Source organism: Mustela putorius, unplaced genomic scaffold (assembly GCF_011764305.1).
Source record: "Mustela putorius furo isolate JIRA1106 unplaced genomic scaffold, ASM1176430v1.1 tig00000145_pilon_pilon_pilon, whole genome shotgun sequence".
NCBI classification, from domain to species: domain Eukaryota; kingdom Metazoa; phylum Chordata; class Mammalia; order Carnivora; family Mustelidae; genus Mustela; species Mustela putorius.
In genome coordinates this window covers 40851633-40868347 of record NW_025421294.1, presented here as the reverse complement: position 1 = coordinate 40868347, position 16715 = coordinate 40851633, and the positions used below count along the sequence as shown (strand labels likewise).

At 49.5% G+C, this 16715-nt stretch overlaps 1 protein-coding gene across 3 annotated transcripts in view; it reads left to right on the top strand.

Annotated features, from left to right (window-relative positions):
• WWC1 (WW and C2 domain containing 1) overlaps window positions 1–14094 on the top strand; it is a 152177-nt gene extending 138083 nt beyond the window's left edge. For 2 of the 3 annotated variants that reach the window (XM_045075626.1, XM_045075628.1), the window contains 5 exons: window positions 190–354; window positions 5809–5901; window positions 9203–9454; window positions 11959–12080; window positions 13271–14094. In XM_045075626.1, coding sequence (XP_044931561.1) covers window positions 190–354; window positions 5809–5901; window positions 9203–9454; window positions 11959–12080; window positions 13271–13337 — 699 coding nt within the window. In that variant the 3' untranslated portion in view covers window positions 13338–14094. The remainder of the gene's footprint in view (window positions 1–189; window positions 355–5808; window positions 5902–9202; window positions 9455–11958; window positions 12081–13270) is intronic. The other variant, XM_045075627.1, reaches the window with a different exon arrangement.
• The last annotated feature ends 2621 nt before the right edge of the window (window positions 14095–16715 follow it).

Here is a 16715-nt window from a genome sequence, read left to right as displayed (position 1 = left end):
CACATGAAGGAATAGAGGCCCGCCCAGCACTCGGGTGCTGTCCTGGCACAAAACCCCCAGCTGTATCTGTGGGTCAACGGCCAGATGATGGGAGTGGGGAGCAGCTGGAGAGTCTGCTCCAAGAGCCTCAGCTTGGTGGCCAAGACACTGTGGATACAAATAGCCTCAAAGATCTGACTTCTTCTTCAGGTGGACAAAGAGACCAACACAGAGACCCCGGCCCCCTCTCCCACAGTGGTGCGGCCCAAGGACCGCCGGGTGGGCGCACCATCCCCAGGACCCTTTCTGCGGGGGAGCACCATCATCCGCTCTAAGACCTTCTCCCCGGGACCCCAAAGCCAGTATGTGTGCCGGGTAAGCAAATGCACGGTACTGCTCTTCTCCTAGGACACCTGCTTCCCCCGAGGAGTCATGAGAGGCTGGGGCCTCACATAGTTCTGGGTGCAAATCCTGATGCATCTTACTTTGTCAGCTGTCCTCGGGCAAGTTAACACCTTACTGCATGCAGAGTTAATACAGCGACTTCAAAGGATTGTTCCCAGGGATTGAATTAGAGCAAGTATGGGAAAAGCTTGGTAAGCTGTGCAAGGCCAGTGTTTCCTTTATCATTCCCTCCAGCTCTCCCCTCCTTCTTCACAGCCTGCCCTTCCCTTCTACACAACCACTTGCTGAGATCAGACTGGCCCCTCCCTGTCCCCAAACGGGCATTCCTTCGCCACTTGCAGGGTGATCCTAGCATGCAGTCTGAGGTTGCAAAAAGGCAACATGTCCATACTACGTAGCCGCAGGTTGGTTGGTTGGATTTCATTGAACCTGTCGCTAACATTGAAAAGTCAGGGAAGGCGATTAAAAATAAAATAAAAATGAAGAGATTTTACATAAAATTCGAGTTTCTCTTGAAAAAAAAAAAAGAAAAGAAAAAGAAAAACTGCCTGTCCCCATGGGCTGCACATTCTCTCACAGCAGCAGGGGGCTAGAGCTAAGCAGTGGGGGCATCTGCCCTTAGATGGTTGGAGGGGATGGGCTGGCAAGTTCACTCTGGCCGCCTGGCCCTCTTTACCTGCTTTGGTTGCCAGCCTTCTCTTACAGGCTGCACTGGAGTTAAGAAGTCCTGCAGTAGGCTCGTGCTCCCTCGTCCCTTTCCCTGTGTATCCATCTCATTAGGCTACCCCTTCCCAGGCCTGCCTCCTTCTCTCATTCCACTATAAATGGAGGGTTTGAGCCCTTCCCATGTCTGAGAGGGTCCCAGCCTTCCTCAGGGATGGCACAGATATAACACAGGCACACTTCCCCTGAGTCCTGGGTCAACATCCTTCCTTACCCTCTACCATGGAGAACCAGCGAACAGTAACTAGAAGCAAAGACAGAACCTTCTGTGTCTAATGTTCCAGTAAGTCATCAGAGAAGGAGAAGTCCATGCAACCCAGCCTATGTCGTCAACCTGACACTTAGCCGTCCATTGTAATTTAGGAGGAACAGGGGATATTGAGGGGATTCAGTATCCACTGCCAAAATTCTAAGATTGAGTAGAGAAGCTAATTTTTTTATAATATGATCGTGTCACCAGTTTACAAGGTACACCAGTTATTCCCACAAAAACATTCCCTTAGTCCCTCCCAAAAATAACGTAAATCCCTTCCTTCTGTGTCCCGCCTTTAGCTAATTGAGCTTGTAAACATGTCACGGTGGCTATATCCCGGGAAAGGTACAGAGTTTCCTGAAGTCCCTGAAGGGAATGTTGACCTCAGGGGATTCGTGAATCACATGTGGAGAATCCAGCAGTTAAGCCACTCACAGCTGAAGAAGAGAAAAATCCAACTCCTGTTGCAAATGTGAATAATTTGAAGGATTTAGAAAAGCCCTTAGGATGAATGGATAAAATCCTCTGGTTTGGGCAAAATTACTGGCTTTATGACTGTGCAGTGGAATTCAGACATAAAGTAAAGAACACCACTTGTCAGAAAAATCACACCGAAAGAAATTCATGTTTGATTCATTCTTTTTCATCAGAATTAAAGAATGCAATTGTAATTTTGTCAAATGGAATGTAGAAGATATAAGTTTGTTAAAGTATTTCCCCTTTCCAACTAGACACGAAGTTTTTCACCCCCAATATTTACTATAAGATTCTGGTCCCCTGTTTTGTTTTGTTTGTTTAAGATTTTATTTATTTATTTGTCAAAGAGAGCACACAAGCAGGGGGAGCGCCAGGCAGGGCAGGCAGAGTAAGAAGCAGGCTCCCTGCTGAGCAAGGAGCCCAATGTAGGACTCAATCCCCAGATTCCAGGATCAGACATGTAACTGACTGAGCCATCCAGGCATCCCTGGTCCCCTGTTTATATGGATTCATGTTAAGTGGCCCTTTCCCAGGATTGGCATCTTCAAATAACCAGGATCTCTGAAGCTGTTTAATAAGCAACTGTAACACACCTAGCACCACAGAGGCCCCTTCCCCTGTTTCATTATCCGGACCAGTTTCCAACCCTGCAAGGCTGCAAATTAAGAAATCCCTAGGCGGCGTGTGTTCCATGCAACAGGCAAAAGGGGCCTTTCTCACAGCAAAGCCAAAGTGACAAAAGGTGAAGAAGCAGTTACCATAATTTTTATGGAAAATTTTTTAACATCCCCAGACCTAAAAAGTAACCTCAAAGAGGCTTTTCTGATACCTTTCTGATACATCTCACTGAAAGATAGCACAGCATAAATCAAGATAATACACAGATGCTCTCAGACACAGTTGAGAGCAATGGGAGCTGGCTGCTGAGATGCTCAGTGTAGTTTTGGGGAAGGAGAGTGGGGGGTGCGCCATCATCCTCAGGGTGCTGCTGCCTCCCTAAGGGCTCACTGCAAATCCAACACTGAGCCTTGTTCTTTCTCTTTTTCATAAAAGTGAAAATCCTCTTCACATTCCTTTCAGCTAGCAAAAACAGGTCCTAACGTGGGTCTTTTGTAAAGGCAAAGTGACGTCCCGCAAACTTTCAGAAAGCAGGCATACCTGTATTTTTCCTCTTTCGCTTTCTGACCGTCCCACTTCCTCCCAAGGTTATCTCATCTTGTAAAATCTTACTGAAGGCTGCAGGAAGAAGCCAGTGGTACAATAGCCTAAATTTCTTCCTATCATTTCCCCTAAAACTCTGTTGGCATACAGTCTGGTAACAATGTAACCCTCCATTTTGGACCCACAAAATGAGTATTACCAAATTCTCAACAGGAAATACTGGGATTGGGGTCTGGGCCCCAGCCTCCCCTCTGGGACACAGACAGCTCCATGTTTCCCAGTCTGGGACTTAGGGCACTCTAGTTCCTTATGCCAGTCAGGTTCTTCATGGGAGCAACAGAAACAGACTGTGAACGCTATTGCAGGAAACAGTCTTTTGGAAAAGAAACCAAGTAGCTCACATATTCACTGGACGAGTGGGAAAACTGCAGAACCAGCCTCAGAAATCAGAAGGGAAGAGGGCAGGCCAGACCCCAGCCAAAATGTCCCACACAGCCAGTCAGGTGAGGATACAGCCAGAGCTGCTGCCGAACTTGGCCCAGCTGGTCCCACTGCTGCCACCGGATTTGACACTGATCTCTCCCCCAGAGGCTCCTGCCCTACAGAGGCCAGAGCCACTCTGCCTGCTGCTGTCACCTCTCCTTACCTCCCTGAGGTACAGGTATGGCATGCTCGTGCAACAGAAGCAGGTGGGCTTGTCCAGTCTGAGAGGCCCAGTCACAGAGCATTGGGTACAGCTGACCAAGTTGTGATTCAGAGCCTGGGACAGTTGCATCCAATGGGCAAAGCCATGTCTGTGCCTACTGTAGCTGCAAGTGAGGCCAGGAAAGGCACACTCCGGCACTGCCAGCCTCCTTCATGTAGGGTGGGCTTTGTCTCCCACCTTGAGTCCTAAGCTGCGGCTTTCCCCATGCATGGGATGGGGTCTGGGATGCTAAGCAGCAACCTCTCCCACAAAAAAGCACATGTTTTCTGTGTCCTCTGATCTCAGAAACAAGCCTGCAAAGGTAAATTGTGTTTACCCCATTTCACAGATGCGGAAATCGAGACTCAGAAAGTCAGAACACTTTGCTCTGGGTCATGCAGCTTATTAGGTGCAAAGCTAGGAGAACCCACAGTCTTCCTATTACTCAGAGCCACCGCCTGAAGGACTTCCTTTGCTGTCCCTCAGTCTATTGAAGCCTTGTCTATTCTGCTGGCCTGGTGTCACACTTTTGCATACCAAGTGTCCTCTGCTGGCTTCTCCCTTCTTTGATCTTCAGCACAGCCGGTGTCATTTGGTTAGTTTCCCTGGATCGGGCGCACCGCTGAACTTGAAGTCCATGAGTGTAGGGACAGTGTATTTAATTATACTCCCTCCAGCTCTCCACAGCCCCTGTGTATTTGACACTTGGAGAGTTCTCCGCGGTACTGTCACATGCTCGGCTCACCCTGACCTGATGAACACAGTTCTTCCAAGACTCGCCTTCCTGAACTAGCTGCCTCGGACTGTCAGATATTTCACATCTTCATTGCTGGTTTCCCTAGTTATTACATAGAAATATTACAGAGCAACAATATTCTCTACCATGGCTGAGAGTGAATGCAGCAAAACATCTTTACACGAGGAAGAGATAAGTTTAGGATCTAATGTGGCTTTCGTCACTCTTCTCTAATATCACCATTGACCCGTGAGCAGCTACCACCTCAGGATCAATGGTTTTGATGGGTATGGCTAGGTGGTATGGCACAGTCTGCGAGGGTCGCCTTGGGATGGGAGCAGTGTGGGATAAAGCCGCCTCCTGGTATGAGTATCGAGCCATTGTACACACCCATCCCAGTCAAGATGGTCCACACCTCCATCTGTATGTAGTTTCAACTCTGGGCCCTCCGTGCATCCTGGGGGCTAGGAGAGGACCTGGCCTCGAGTCAGACTGACCAGACTTGGAACTCTTGTTCTGATGCTCACCAGCCTTGCGGTTTGTAAAAAAAAAAAAAAAAATTCTTAAGTCTCCCTGGGCCTTAATGTTCTCCATTAGGACTGTGTGAAGATTAGATGTACTGTCCATAAAGCACGTGGCACAATCCATATGATTATTTCTATTATTCTCTTCCTGATTCTGATCCAGATTCTGCCTCCTGCAGGAGCTTTTGTCAGTTACATCCCTGGGGTTCCTGTGCCCATTAACATTGCAGATTGATAACATTTATTAATATTACTAATTAATTATAAATTATTTATACATAAATATATAAATTATATATAGTTATTAATAATACAGAAAAATAACATTATTACTAATAATTATCAGTAACCACAAAAGTAATGGCACAAAGAACTTCTCTGGAGGGCTCTGTTGCCTCAGGCCGTGGCCATTGCACCGCCCTGCCCTGCAAATGTGATTCGAGAAAGAAACCCCTGGGCTGTGTATCCTGGATCGTGGAGTCGCTGCAGCCTCCCTCTCCTGTCTTCCTCAGTCAGGGGCACTCTTGGTACAAAAGCGTGATCTCCGGCCACAGAGAGTAAGTGTTGGTCCTCTGGGGAGAGGACATGAGCAGGGGAGAGTTCACAGAGTCTGTGCCCGCCCATCTTGACTTAGACATTTCAGCCACGTGTGTCTTGCCAGTGGCTCTGTGGGTGACAGGGAAGAGTCCATGCAAACAGCCTTGCTGTGCTAGGTCCAGGGGCCATGAGATCCTGAAGTCAGTCTATGTGGTGACAGCCCCACAGCACTGCCAACTGCGTGGCAACCCCACCACCCTTCTGGCCACAGTGTGCCTTCCAGACGTACTCGAGTTCTAATTAACTTCCCAGGACTTATCTCCTGCAGCTGAACCGAAGTGACAGCGACAGCTCCACGCTGTCCAAGAAGCCACCTTTTGTTCGAAACTCCCTGGAGCGGCGCAGTGTCCGGATGAAGCGGGTAAGACAGTCCCCTCGGAGCTGTTGGTCATCTCCCCAAGCACATGCCCCTGTGTCTGACCGTTTCTTCTCAGCCCCTGTGTGAAGAAGGTTGCCTTTGCAAGTGTGGCAGTGTTTATGAACCCAGGGCGTGTGTAGGCACTAGGGAGGTGTCAGAGGGCAAATGTCACATCATTGTGATGCTGAATAGGTTAGGTCCAGAGTGTGCATACTTATCCTTGTCTTCCAGAGTAGAAATCAAAGTCATAAAGAACTAACCAACTCAGGGTGTCCCAGGCTGGTGGAAGCTGCCTCTTGCATGACTCTGCCCAGCGCGTCATGCAGCTGACTGAGCAAATGTTCTGACAGCCCACCCTGCTGGCAGAGAAGCTGGACACCTCCAAGCCAGAAGCGGGGAGGTGCAAACGGGCTTCTCAGTCCAGCTGGAAAAGCACTGGGAAGAGGCCACAAGCTGCCTTTGTAGAGAAATCTCCCCTTGCCTGATGGGTCTTGGCTCAGAGATCAGGCTGGGACCATGTTAGGCAAAGGACTGACTCCTGATATGCACACTTGGTTGCAAGTCAGAGCTGCAGAGATGCACACGGGCCCTTCCCACTCTGGGCTGTCAGTATAGACAGACTTCCCGGCAGTTCTGGGGAGTTTGCAGAACTCGAAGAAACAGGAGTTGGAATGTCAGAAAGTAGAGAGAGCAAAACAAAAAGAAGGCGCAGGGAGAAAGTGCCAGCGGCCCCAGTCAGGGAAGGGCTCCTCCCACAGACCTCCCACAGACTGGCTGCCAACAGCAGACTCCTGCCAACCAGGAGTAGGTCCTTTGTGTGTCACCACTGTGCCCCCCAGTCTTTGGAACTAGAGAGTGCAGGAGAAAGGAAGCCACCCAGAAGAGGGTGCACATGGCTGGCTGCCCAGGAATATGGACCTGGCCTCCAGTGGTAGGGGCTGGCCCACTGCCAGCCTGGGTTCCCCTTTTCCACCCCCATCTGCTGTAGCTGGTGCTGCAGTCTCAAGAGCACGGGGAGTCTTCTGGGGAGGTTACTAACAATGCGCATTTCTCAGGCCACACTCCCAGACAGTCTCATTCAGGCAGTAGGGGTGGGGTCCTGGAAACTGCATTATAATAAGCCCCTTGGAAGATTCTAGAACAAGTGTTTCATGATCCGCTCCAGGAGAAATGCCTCTGGAAGCACCTGCTTGCTCCCCCTCCATTGCCTACAACTCCCTGTCAAGACAGGCCCTCACAGTTCACCCTTCTTCCCTTCTTCTTCCTCTTAGCCAAGGGGAAGACTTGATAGAGGGAGCCCTTGACAGATGGATCTGAGCCTGCATTTCCTTCAGGCCCTGTGATCTGAGACACAGGAGAGTCCGGAGGCTGGGCCTGGGTGCTTGGGCGCTAAGTTCTTCTTCCACTCCATGCCTGAGCTTAGTCTCTGCTTCGGCCTGTCCGGGCAAGTTTCCGGGAGTGGATGTCAGTCAGAACAAAGCACCTTCACTTGTTCCTTTGAGAACTTGAGTTGCAGAGATCCCTCAGCTGGATTTCCTGACCGTGCTCACTTACGAGTACAGACTAGACAGGGCTCTCCCTGGAAGGGCATTACAGAACTTCCGCACTGAGTTGCTTCATGGTCCCACAAGTGTGCTGGCTGCCTTGACTGAGGGCAGCTCTCACAGTAGTGTCTTCTGTACCATGTCCCAAATCCTTGTATCAGCCCTTGTGTTTGTTCTCTGTTGCTGCATAACAAGTCACAGCAAACTTAGCACCTTAAAATACTACAAATTCAGTATCTCATAGTTTCCACAGGTCAGGAGTTCAGGCCTAGGTTAGCTGGAGCCTCCGCTCAGGGTCTCAGCAGCCTCACATCTAGGTGCTGACTGACTGCATCGTCCTGTGTAAGTGTGAGTAGGGAAGGTTTCATTCCCAGCCTCCCTCAGCTGGCAGACTCCCTCGCCTTGTGTTTTCTTACTAGCTTCAGGCTTGGGGCTGCTCACAGGACCCAGAGGTCATTCTTGGGCCCTTGCCATGTGGTCCTTTCCACAGTACAGATTGTGTCTTCAAGGCCAGCAGGAGACCTGTTTCCAAGAAGGGCCCAGTTCACCATTTCGGGGCTCATTGTATTGGGTCAGGCCCACCCAGGAACATCTCTCTTTTTAACTCAGAGTCAACTGATGAATTACTTAATCACGGGCATGCTATCCCATGATATTCACAGACCACCTGCCCCGAACACTGAAGAGGAGGGCATTCTACGAGCATGTATGTTGGGAGTGGGAAACTCCAGGCCAACTGAGAATTCTGCCTCCCTCAATCATATAGTTATTCTGTAATCATTACAGAATTTTTTGATCAAGAAGGAGAATAAGTGGTTGTATTACTCAGGATTGTTTATGTACAGATAACTGAAGAACTCAAATATAGCTTGAAAATACAAGAGGGAATTTACTGGCTCATTAAATGGGAAACCCCAGGATGCTGGACTACCTTCAGGCATGAACTGAGCCTTTGTTGAGACTGTCAAGCTTCAGTCCCCATCTCATGGCCCTGCTCCCCGCAGATAGCTTAATTCTTAAAAAGGGTCACCCCAGATGGTGGGAAAGATGGCCATGATCAGTTCCAGATTTATATCTTGCTGGCTTCTTGACCTCTGTGTAAAGACTCTTTTTTTCCAAGGAGCTCAGCAAAGGTGCCAGAATTGCAGGTTATTGGCTGGGTTTAGACAACAAACTCACCCTGAAGCGGTCACTGAGGTTCTGACTGTCCAGGTTCGGGTCACATTCCTGTCCCTGGAGTCCCCTGAGAACCACCAGAGGAGTGGATTCCCAAGGGAAGATGATCACTGTGGTGGTTACTGTCAGACCAGGGGAGCGGGTGCTAGACAAGCAGAAACAACAGATGTCCATTAGGGGAACATAAAGTCAGGAAGACATGACGTCACCCCTCAAGGGAGGGCAGATCTGTACTGAGAGGCAACTTCAAAGCACGATCATGACAAGAGCCCATTTACTGAGTGTGAACGTTGAGGGCACTGAGAGCCGGGAAACCGGGCAGTGTGGGGAGTGAGTGGGTGCGGTCTGGGGCCAACTGCCTGGGCTACAGCCTCAGCTTTGCCACCAACCCCATGCTTGGGACATAAAAATGCTCACTAAACATAAGCCGTGGACGTGGGAGAAATCAAGGCAGGCTCTGGGGGAGGGCGAACCCCATTTCTGTGGAATAGAAGCCTTCGAATGAACAATAGGGAGGTATTTGAGGTTTAAGGCGGCAGGTTGTTGGGGCTCATGGGATCCAGCCTTCTAATAACCAGTCAAAGCTCTCGCTTCCCCCGCAGCCTTCATCGGTCAAATCCCTGCGCGCCGAGCGCCTGATCCGCACGTCGCTGGACCTCGAGCTGGACCTGCAGGCCACCAGGACGTGGCACAGTCAGCTGACTCAGGAGATCTCAGTGCTGAAGGAGCTCAAGGAGCAGCTTGAACAAGCCAAGAGCCACGGGGAGAAGGAGTTGCCACAGTGGTTGCGTGAGGATGACCGTTTTCGCCTGCTGCTGAGGATGCTGGAGAAGCGGGTGAGAGCCTCGCAAGAGGCAAAGGGGGCAGCCCGGTCTGCCCTGGGGGCGGCCCCGGGCTGCAGGGACGGGAGGCCAGAGCTTCAGACAGGGCCTCCAAACCCAGGGCACACCGAAGAGTGTTCCCAGGGCCTCTTATTCCTATCAGCAGAGGGATCCAGGCATCCCTTTTTTAACTCTCAACCTGGCTGCAGGCCCTCTTGCTGTATTTCCATGTCTGTGCAAGGCCTATTAGTCACACTTCCTGGGGACCTAATCTGTGATGGGGCACACACCTGGATAGAGTAGATACAGAGCACTGACCTGCCCCAGCGTCTGCTCCAGCGGTTGCACAGAGTACTATCTCCAAAGATAACACGTTTGCACCTGGAGGAGGTCCCTCCCAGCAGGAGAACTCCCAAAGGTGAGGGCTCTGGGCCGCCACCTAGAGGAGAGGAGGGCAGGGGATGGGGAGCATGTAGCGTCTAGACCTGGTCCTCAGCAGCACAGGACTGTCTGGGTCAGAGAGCTCCAGAGGGCGGCTTCCAGTCCTTGATGGCCCTGAGGTTTATCTTATCTATGGCTAGCGGATGATGGGTACAACTTTATGGGGTCTGCAAAGCTGGCAGTTTCTAAATGACTTTAAAAAAAAAAAAATTTACATTTTTGAGCTATATTTAGAGCAATAGGATATTTAGAGCCTTAAAAATTTGACGTTGGCACCAGAGGGCTTGTGAGCTGACAGGTCCCAACCCGTCCTGAAAAAGCTGCAACACAGGGTCAATACACAGGCGCCATTTTCAACTCCCGTATAAGATCTCTGCCACTCCTGGACTGTCCCCCAGGGCAGGAATGACCCTTGCTAGTTTTCTCTGCAGCCAAACAAAGTACCTTACAGAGGGCACCTGCCTGGGTTGTTGGGAGTGCCACTAGCTGAAGTCCCAGCTCTTGGTGCAGGTGAGAATGCCTTAGTGTAGGAAAGGGGTGGTGGGCCCCTGAGGTCTGGACCCACCTGGGGGCTTCAAATGGACTCTGGTAATTCAGGAGTTCCAGAAAGGTTTATTTGTTTCTACTTTATTACTTATATGCCATATCCTTACAATAGGTAAAGTCAAAGAGAAAGAAAGAAAAAGAAAAGAAAGAGGAAGGGAAGCAGGGAGGGAGGGAGAGAGGAGAGGGAGGAAACCGGATCTCTCAAATAGCAAAAGAATAGGATATCCATGACTGTCTGAGAGTGACCTCCTATTTTTTTTTTTTTAAGATTTTATTTATTTATTTGACTGAGAGAGAGAGAGAGAGGAGAGTGACCTCCCATTAAAGAACCATTTAAATGATGGCTTCCCTGGAGCAGCTGATTTCAGCTCAGGGTGTGATCTCGGGGGCCTGGGATTGAGACCCGCATCGGGCCCCGTGCTCAGTGAGGAGCCTGCTTGGGGATTCTCTCTCTCTCTCTCTCTCTCTCCTATCTCTCAAATAAATAAATCTAAAAAAAAAAAAAATCATGACTTCATTGACCAAAATTCCATCTTCATTGCAGTGTTTTCAAGTATGTGGTACATGGGTATTTTAAGGCTCTTTGTGGTTTATTCTCAAAAGTGCGTACAGGGGTTTGCATTAGAAAGAAGGGGTGCAGGGGCACCTGGGTGGCTCAGTGGGTTAAGCCGCTGCCTTCGGCTCAGGTCATGATCTCAGGGTCCTGGGATCGAGTCCCACATCGGGCTCTCTGCTCAGCAGGGAGCCTGCTTCCTCCTCTCTCTCTGCCTGCCTCTCTGCCTACTTGTGATCTCTGTCTGTCAAATAAATAAATAAAATCTTTAAAAAAAAAAAAAAGAAAGAAAGAAAGAAGGGGTGCAGGGGCACCTGGGTGGCTCAGTGGGTTAAGCTGCTGCCTTCGGCTCGGGTCATGATCTCAGGGTCCTGGGGTCGAGTCCTGCATCGGGCTCTCTGCTCAGCAGGGAGCCTGCTTCCCTCTCTCTCTGTCTGCCTTTCTGCTTACTTGTGATTTCTCTCTGTCAAATAAATAAATAAAATCTTAAAAAAAAAAAAAAAAAGAAAGAAGGGGTGCAGCGTCCCTAGAGCCCTTGAGTGCAGCTGAATGATTGGAATTGGATTTCTGCCACTTCTTAGTGGTTTGAAATTAAAGAAATTTCTTAACCTGCCTGAGCCTCCATTTCCGCATCTATAATATAGAAGTAATTATAAAATGTACCTTTTTATGGCCCTGAGGATTAGAAAGGTAGCACACCCCTCATTAGGCAGCCCTCATCTCCTTACCACACAGATAGTCAGTTCCCTGGCCCTAAAAACCTGTCCACCGTGACGGACAGTGGGATCGTGTCTCCTCACCATTCTGAACAGAAGATCCTGCTGTGGAACAGGAAGGAGTGGGCGAGCCCATTCTGTGACCCTCTTTTTGTCTACAGTAGACTCCTCATTCGTGCTAGGAAGTTGTCATTGGCTGACCCCTTTCTAGAGGCCCTGAGGACTCTGTACTACTTTACAGCCCCACTTGCTTTGCCCTACAGATGGACCGAGGAGAGCACAAGGGTGAGCTCCAGACAGACAAGATGATGCGGGCAGCCGCCAAGGATGTGCACAGGCTTCGAGGCCAGAGCTGTAAGGAGCCCCCGGAAGTGCAGTCTTTCAGGTAAGCAGGTGGGCCCCCAGCCTGCCCACCTTGCCCTTTCACACGCAGCCTCCCCAGCCTCCGTCTGCCCAGCCCCGGCTTGTGCTCCCTCCACCAGCAGAGCATTAGCGCTCCCTGTAACAGATGTGCGCCCTCTGCCACACCGCCCCTGGCGATCTGGGAGCACGTGGTGCTCTCCCTCAGCTGTCTTTATCAGTCCCCACACAGCTTGAGCTAATTGGTTAGACCCTCTTGTTGAACCCGTGAGCCACCTGCTCCAGGCTTTCCTTTGATCGTTCCCATCACTGGTAATTACGGAGGATTGGCTGAAGGATAAATAAGCCTGGGGGTGACAGGTGCTTTGGCCGGGCCTCCCTGACTCTGCCTCTGCCCACCTGGATCTAGGCACATCTCAAGAGGGCCCCAAATGCCATTTGGCCAGGGCCTGCCATTCACAGCGGCCCTTGCATTTAGACTCATGATATCCTCCTAGATAAGGCACTCGTGGTTTTATATGTGCTCCAAAAAAAAAAAAAAAAGGAAACGTGCCTTTCTGGAATAGAAACATTTAAAATATACTGTCATTTGTTTAACTGTATTTGGACACCTCTTAATATTTAACCAATTGGGAATCTAAAACAAACAAATGAACACTGCAGGTGGCCCGAGGGCCCTTTCAAACTCAGGCCCGTGATTTGAACTGAAGAGGGCTGGTCCTACTAATGTCCCTAAACTAGTGGTTCTCAGCCACGGGTGACTGGGCACCACGGGGACATTTAGCAGTGTCTGGGGACCTTTTTTTGTTGTCACAACTGGAAGAAAGGCAGGGAGGGGTGGGGGGTTGTGGCTGCTACTGGCACCAAGTGGCTGGAGGCCAGGGATGCTGCTAAACCTCCTACAATGCCCAGGACAACCCCTGCAACTAAGAGAGAGCCTGCCTGTGATATCCATAAAGTGATGGGGCACCTGGGTGGCTCAGTGGGTTAAGCCTCAGCCTTCAGCTCAGGTCATGGTCTCGGGGTCCTGGGATCGAGCCCCCGCATAGGGCTTTCTGCTCAGCAGGGAGCCTGCTTCCCTTCCTCTCTCTGCCTGCCTCTCTGCCTGCTTGTGATCTCTGTCTGTCAAATAAATAAAGTTTTTTTTGTTTCTTTTTTTAATACCCATAAAATGAGGTTGAAAACCCTGCTCTGAAGGGCTGGTCTCTTTTGCAGAGAGAAGATGGCATTTTTCACGCAGCCTCGGATGAATATCCCGACGCTCTCTGCAGACGATGTCTAGTCGCCAGAAAAGTATTTCCTTTGTTCCACTGACCACGCTGTGAACGTAGACTGTGGCTAAAGTTATTTATGTGGTGTTATATGAAGGTACTGAGTCACAATCCCTCTAGCGCTCTCGTCGGTTGGAAGACGAACAGACTTTTTTTTTTTTTTTTAGTTTGGGTTCTATTATTATTAAAAAAACAAAAACAAAAACAAAAAAAAAACGAAAACCAGCATTAAAATGACAAGATTGTATAGTTTGTATATTTAGGAATGTATTTTTGAGAAAGAAAATTTAAATGAACTAAAGCAGTGTTAAGTTGCTGCTCTTCTTAAAATTGTTTAGATTTTTTGTTTTTGGGGTTTTTTTTTTTTTGTTGTTTTTTTTTTGTACAGCTCTACCTTCTAGAGGTTTCACTGCAATAAAAAATAATGTTTCAGGGACGGTAATCCTAAAAGGACGTCCCGCAGGTGTCAACAGCACAGCTGATCTTTCCTACTTACCATATTTTGTACAATATAAAAAAAAATGTCTGGAACCATTTGGGGAATTCTGAGGTGCATTTGCAAGTCTTCATGAGCTGTGATGTGTTTGTATGTGGCCGCCTGACGTGGGCAGGCGGCACGGAGCTGGCCCCTCGGCCCAGCCCGTGTGGCAACAGGCCTGCCCACGCCGGTCTCAGACGCCCCGTGAAGCCACTGAAGTGAGTGAGGGAGGGCTGTGGAGAGCTCCTTTCAGTTTCTTCTCCATCAATAAAGTGGCCTTTCTGAACGAATTTTCACTCTCTCTTTTTTCCCCCACCCCTCACTTCATCTGTGTCTCACTCAGTGTTTCCTGCTCCTCTCTCACCATTTCCTCCCCGCCGGTCTCCAGGGGGACGGTTTCTCTCTTGCAGGCACCACCACGCATTTGCTCACTGAGTTTAAAACCACTGCCCAGCAGGGGCTGTGGCAGACGATGGGCAATCAGCCTTTACCTGGATTTGTTCTTCCCAAAGCTGTCTGTAGCCATGGTTCATGTTCCTGGGATCGGTCCCTCAGAGACAAGGAAATATAAGTGGGAAACCTAGAGGTCTGAATCCTCTATCCTTTCTCTAGTCGTAGTCTCTCTGGTGAACCAGGACAAGAGAGCTGATAAAAGGGCGCCTGGGTGGCTCCAAGGGTTAAGCGTCTCCCTTTGGCTGGGATCATGATCCCAGGGTCCTGGGATTAAGCGCCATATCGGGTCCCCTACTCTGTGGGGAGTCTGCTTCTCCCTCTTCCTCTGCCTGCCGCTGCTCCCTCTGTTTGTGCCTCTCTCTCTCTCTGTGTCTCAAATAAATAAACAAAATCTTTTAAACAGAGAGAGCTAATAAAAACGTGAAGGTCATGCAGTAGGATTTTTTTTCACTCAGTTACACCTTTATCTGCCGTCCTCTCTTCCGGCAAGTCTCAGCCCCTCAGACACCCACAGCATCAGCTTCTGGGAAGCAGAGCTCCTAACGCCCTCCTCGTGTGTGGAAAAGGCTGTGTGGAGCAAATCCTCCTACCTGAGCAGTGTGTCTCAGTGTTGCTTCAGCTGACAGAGCATTTGCCGGCAGCCTTCTGTCTGCCATGCCATTGAATTCTAAGCAGTTCACTGGCACACCAGCAATAAATACATCTTGTCACTTGCCCAGCGAGAAATTGAAGGATAGATAAAGAAATTTCACTGAGATTCGTGCACATGTGTTCTCCAGAATCTTCAGGAAACACAGTTCCAGAAATGTGGAAAGATCTGCTCTAGGTCTCTCAGATAACAAATGGCCAGAGTTAGGACACAAACGCTGTCTATTGCTTCCAAAATGTCTTTTGTGTTGTCAGCTCTGGTTTCTGTTTCATGGCACTGTGGTCATTTGTGGGCCCTACTCAAAGGGAATTTGGGGGGTGTCTGGGTGGCTCCATCAGTTGGGCGTCTACCTTAGGCTTGGGTCATGATCCTGGAGTCGCAGGGTCGAGTCCCATATCGGGCTCCCTGCTCCGTGGGGAGTCTGCTTCTCCCTCTCCCATTCCCCTTGCTCTTTCTCTCACTCACTCTCTCTCTCTCTCTCAAGTAAATAAATAAAATCTATTTTTTTTTAAATGGAATTTGAATGTTTGGTTTTGAAGAATGAGGTCATGAAAGCCTGTGGTTTCTCTGCAGGAGGATCTGAGAAAGGTGGTGTGACTAGGACACCCTAGCCTGAGAAAAGACCGACCAGCTCGGCCCCATTCACAAAACCAAGGGTTACCTTTGACCACAAAGCCTTTGCCATGTACACATGGTGATCTTTGTGCTTCCTACATCCAAGAAGACTAATAAGATTTGTCCAGTTAACCGTGCCCCTGCTAATCAGACTCTAACCACCTCAACCTTGCTTTTCTGTATTCTGTGTTTTACAATTCTGGTTCATTCTGCCCAGTCCACTCTTCCTTCACGTCTTCACCTGTCTTCATACAGCTCTCTGATTATCAGTATTTCGAACCCAGTTCAAGCCTCCACCCCTCAGAGAGACCTCTCCCTCTGACCCTGGGCCACCCTATCCAGCTTACCCTCCCACAGGTCCCTCTCTCAGACAACGACCCAGTTTGTTCAGAACAGTGTTCTCTGCAGTCATCTGGTCACATCCCCTCCTCTGTCTCTCCCCTCTAAAAACGGGAGATCACAGAGCAGGGACCTTGATGGCTCTGCTTTCCGTTGAGTCGAATGCAGAATGGGTCCTCAGTAAATATTTGTGGAACAAATGAATGAGATCAAATGTCTTCTCCAGAGCTGTATGTACTCCCCTCTTTGTCATTCCTGACCACGGCAGAGGAAGAGTCGGGGTGGAACAAGAGTGCAGAAGGCTGTTCTTTGGGGTGTGGGGTTGTAGACACCCCTCTGATTCAGCTCAGGGCAGCCCTCCCCTCCCAGATACACTCAGGCCACCCTACGGAGTAAAGAAGCAGAAGGGGTTGGGATGGTTAACACCCACACACAACGTTTACTTGGTTTGAGGGAAAAGTCAGGTTATTTACCCCGAAATCATTCCTCTCCTGTAACAATGAGTCGTGTTATGTTAAGAGCTAAGACACAGATACCACACAAAATGCAAAGGGTTCACGGGAGCCTCAGGAGCCCACCCTTCCCCTCACTGTGGGCCTAGGCACTGTTCTAAATGTTGACTTATTTTTAACTCCTCCTCACTCCAGGCCCATGAGGTAGCTACTGTTAGGATCCTTCCATTGAGGGAACTGGCTCAGAGGAGTGACTTGCCCAACATCATACAGAGAGTAAGGGGTAGAACTGGGATTAAACCCGCTGTCTGTTCTCAGGACGCTCACTGGAGGCACCAGGACCCTTATATGTGTATCCTTTTTCCACCTCAAAATGCACACTAAATGTACTGTCTGTACATGA